The 3,076-nt window shown below is 35.3% G+C and overlaps 1 protein-coding gene across 2 annotated transcripts in view; it reads right to left on the bottom strand.

The window, feature by feature from the left end:
* Nucleotides 1–2,412, bottom strand: part of LOC106518687 (cytochrome P450 2K4) — a 7,899-nt gene extending 5,487 nt beyond the window's left edge. For both annotated transcript variants that reach the window (XM_014010063.1, XM_014010062.1), the window contains exons 1-2: nt 2,140–2,412; nt 1,900–2,062 (exon numbers count right to left, since the gene is read on the bottom strand). In XM_014010063.1, coding sequence (XP_013865517.1) covers nt 1,900–2,062; nt 2,140–2,340 — 364 coding nt within the window. In that variant the 5' untranslated portion in view covers nt 2,341–2,412. The remainder of the gene's footprint in view (nt 1–1,899; nt 2,063–2,139) is intronic.
* Between the last annotated feature and the right edge of the window lie 664 nt (nt 2,413–3,076).

Consider the following 3,076-nt stretch of genomic DNA (forward strand, 5'->3'; position numbering starts at 1 on the left):
ATTTTCTGTTTCTGATAGCATAAAAGAAAATTACTTTAAGACAGAAGTGAAAAAAGGCTTGTTTGTTCATAATCCATGACAGGCCATGCCAACTTTCTGTATCCCAATAAACTGTTTCACCACCAGAAGGGTTGTCTGCATCATCAAAGTTACTCAATAAACATCCCATTACAAGTAAAAAACATTGATGTTGACTTTGGTAGCAAATATATTTGCCAAGTATTTATTTGGAATCAGATCAATATCAAAGTCGTAGTACTGCCACCCTTCGCTGAAAGGAAAATTCTAAGGACGCAAACTGACAGAAAAACAAAACAAGCACAGATTTTGTCAAAACTCAGGAGGGAAAAAAACTTTATTTTTGCCACTTCAGTAGAAAGAATTGAGTATCAGTTTCATAACTTCTTCATCATCAGTGACATTTTTTTCCCTTTTTAAAAAAAGGAAAAAAAACCTTAGTGCTCACAGAACAACAACTGTACAACACACTAATAGAATGAAATTTGTCATATTTTGCTTTTTATTGAGATAAATGGAGATGAAACATGGAGGCAGTAGCTGACATGTATTCAGTAAAAGAGACTTATTTGGCCAAAAGCCACATGAATTATCTCTGCAAGCCTTTGGTCACAGAGCAACAGTCATCATACAACTCATTTATGGACATACTTCTCTGTGTTTCAGTCTCTTATTTACAGAAATYAGTGTTTCATTATGCAGAGCTGCCAGGTGAGCGCCCCTTCCGGTGGGGTAATAAATAGTCGTAAAATACAAATAAACAAGCCTTTTTTCGTTTCTGTCTTAAAGTAATTTTCTTTTTTGCTGTCTGAAACAGAAAATTAAACTCAAATCATTTTTAAAATTTTGTTTGTCACTTTTTTGACACTAAGAATGAGAAACGCTTTGTATTTTAATTTTAATCTCAGTATTTTAAAACAAAAATCAAATATCCACTCATTTCTTGTTTTTTAATACCCGTTTCAAAAATGAAAATCCAATGACCAAAAGATACACTGACCTATTTGCTACCGAAGTCAACATTAATGCTTTTTACTTGTAATGGGATGTTCATTGAGTAACTTTGATGATGCAGACACCCCTTCTGGTGGTGAAACAGTTTATTGTAGGGATACAGTAAATTGGCACGACCTGTCATAGAATATGAACAATCAAGCCTTTTTTCGTTTCCGTCTTAAACTAATTTTCTTTTATGTTATCTGAAACAGAAAATGAAACTCAAAACATTTTAAAAAAATTTCTCATCCCCTTTTGACACTAAGAATGAGAAACGCTTTGTGTTTGAATTTTAATTTCAGTATTTTAAAACAAAAATCAAATATCCAATCGTTTCTTGTTATTTAATACCCGTTTTTAAAATGAAAAACCAATGACCAAAAGATACACGGACCATGAAGAAAAAAAAAACATTTCATGTACTTTCATTCTCGGTGAGTGGGCCACAATTTTGTTTAAATAAAAAAAGCTTTAGATTGTTACTGTGACAAATCCATACTTGTGCAAATGCTTTGGTAATTGGAAAATAAATAAAAGGCGTAAATATGGTGGAATGATAAGATCATTTCATTGGAGCTTTCAGAAATGACAGAAAACCTTAATGATTTGTTTTGTTTGTGATTTCTCTTCATCGCCCTTATTGCTCTGTAAGATGACACGACCCTCTGACCTGCATACATAACACCATTGCTCAATCATAGCTCTTGTTAAATATCAACCAGCTTTGTTGGAAATCTGAAAGATCAGGTAATGCAATTAGCTGTAAAGCTTTTAACAGATGTGATGCTGCAGCCTTATTTTGGTTTCCTTGACCTCATTTTATGTTTAGTTTTGTCCCTGTAATTTTAAGCATTTCAAAAAGACAACCAGTAATGAAGTTCATACCATGACCGCCGGTTATATCCTTAAATATAGGTGGAACTTCTCGCTCTCCAAACTCCTCTGCGTAGCTGACCAGTGCCTCTTTGACCGCCTTGTACCCAGCGAGGACCACCACCTTTCTTGGCCCAAAGTAAACCGTAAATACAGATCCGTAGGTCTTGGAAAGCTAAAAAGAATTAAAGAAGACAAATGAAACAGTGATTGAAACCCGGTCCAAAATGCATTGTTTTGAGTGAAACTCACGTCACACAGAGTTCTGTAGGGTCTGTTGAGATCAAGTTGCAGCAGGTTGCCAAGCAGAGGCAACGCTCTGGGTCCTGGAGGTTCTTTCCTCCCGTCCCCAGAGATGGATCCAGTCGAGACAAAATAAAAGACGAGGAAGAGGAAAACAGCTCCTATCACTGTGGTGGGACTGGAAAAGAGTAGGGAAACAAGATGCTCCATGTTCAGTCTCTGACTTGACAGATAAATGGCTGTTCGTGCCGCTGACTGTTGTGGGCTCGACACACGGGGAGTGACAAACTACAGAGATTAAAGTTTAGGTTACAGTTGACACAAAGCACAGAGCGCGAGGGGGGTTGCGTCAAAAGTTACGCAATCATGGCATTTTTAAATTTTTTTATTTTATTAAACAACTATTACAAGGCAGTTAACATACATTTGAACAAAAGCCAGGGGATACATATACAGAAAGACATTAAATAAGGTGCATAAGTCAATAGTTTTTACAGCTTTCTTATTATTAGACTCAGAGATGCTTATGATATATTGTTCAGATTCCTTTTTGAACACCAAAAAAGAGGGAGTGAAGTGACTGAACTTTGATTTGTGTATATGGTATTTGCCTAAGAGGAATATTAAATTTATGACATACATTTGTCTTCCTTTTTTTACTATTTACATCATGAAGACCAAACAAAACATTAAACAAGAGAAAACAGAGTCAGTCTTCACTTGGATAAACTGATTTACTTCTCTCCAGAAGGTGGCAGTATACTGACAGTTCCAGAACAGATGAATCACAGATTCAGGTTCAGACCCACACAGAGAACAGCTCACACATACAGGTGCTGGTCATGAAATTAGAATATCATGAAAAAGTAGATTTATTTCAGTAATTCCATTTAAAAAGTGAAACTTGTATATTATATTCATACATTACATACAAACTCATATATTT

The sequence above is a fragment of the Austrofundulus limnaeus genome, unplaced genomic scaffold (genome assembly GCF_001266775.1).
Source record: "Austrofundulus limnaeus strain Quisiro unplaced genomic scaffold, Austrofundulus_limnaeus-1.0 Scaffold65, whole genome shotgun sequence".
Taxonomy (NCBI): domain Eukaryota; kingdom Metazoa; phylum Chordata; class Actinopteri; order Cyprinodontiformes; family Rivulidae; genus Austrofundulus; species Austrofundulus limnaeus.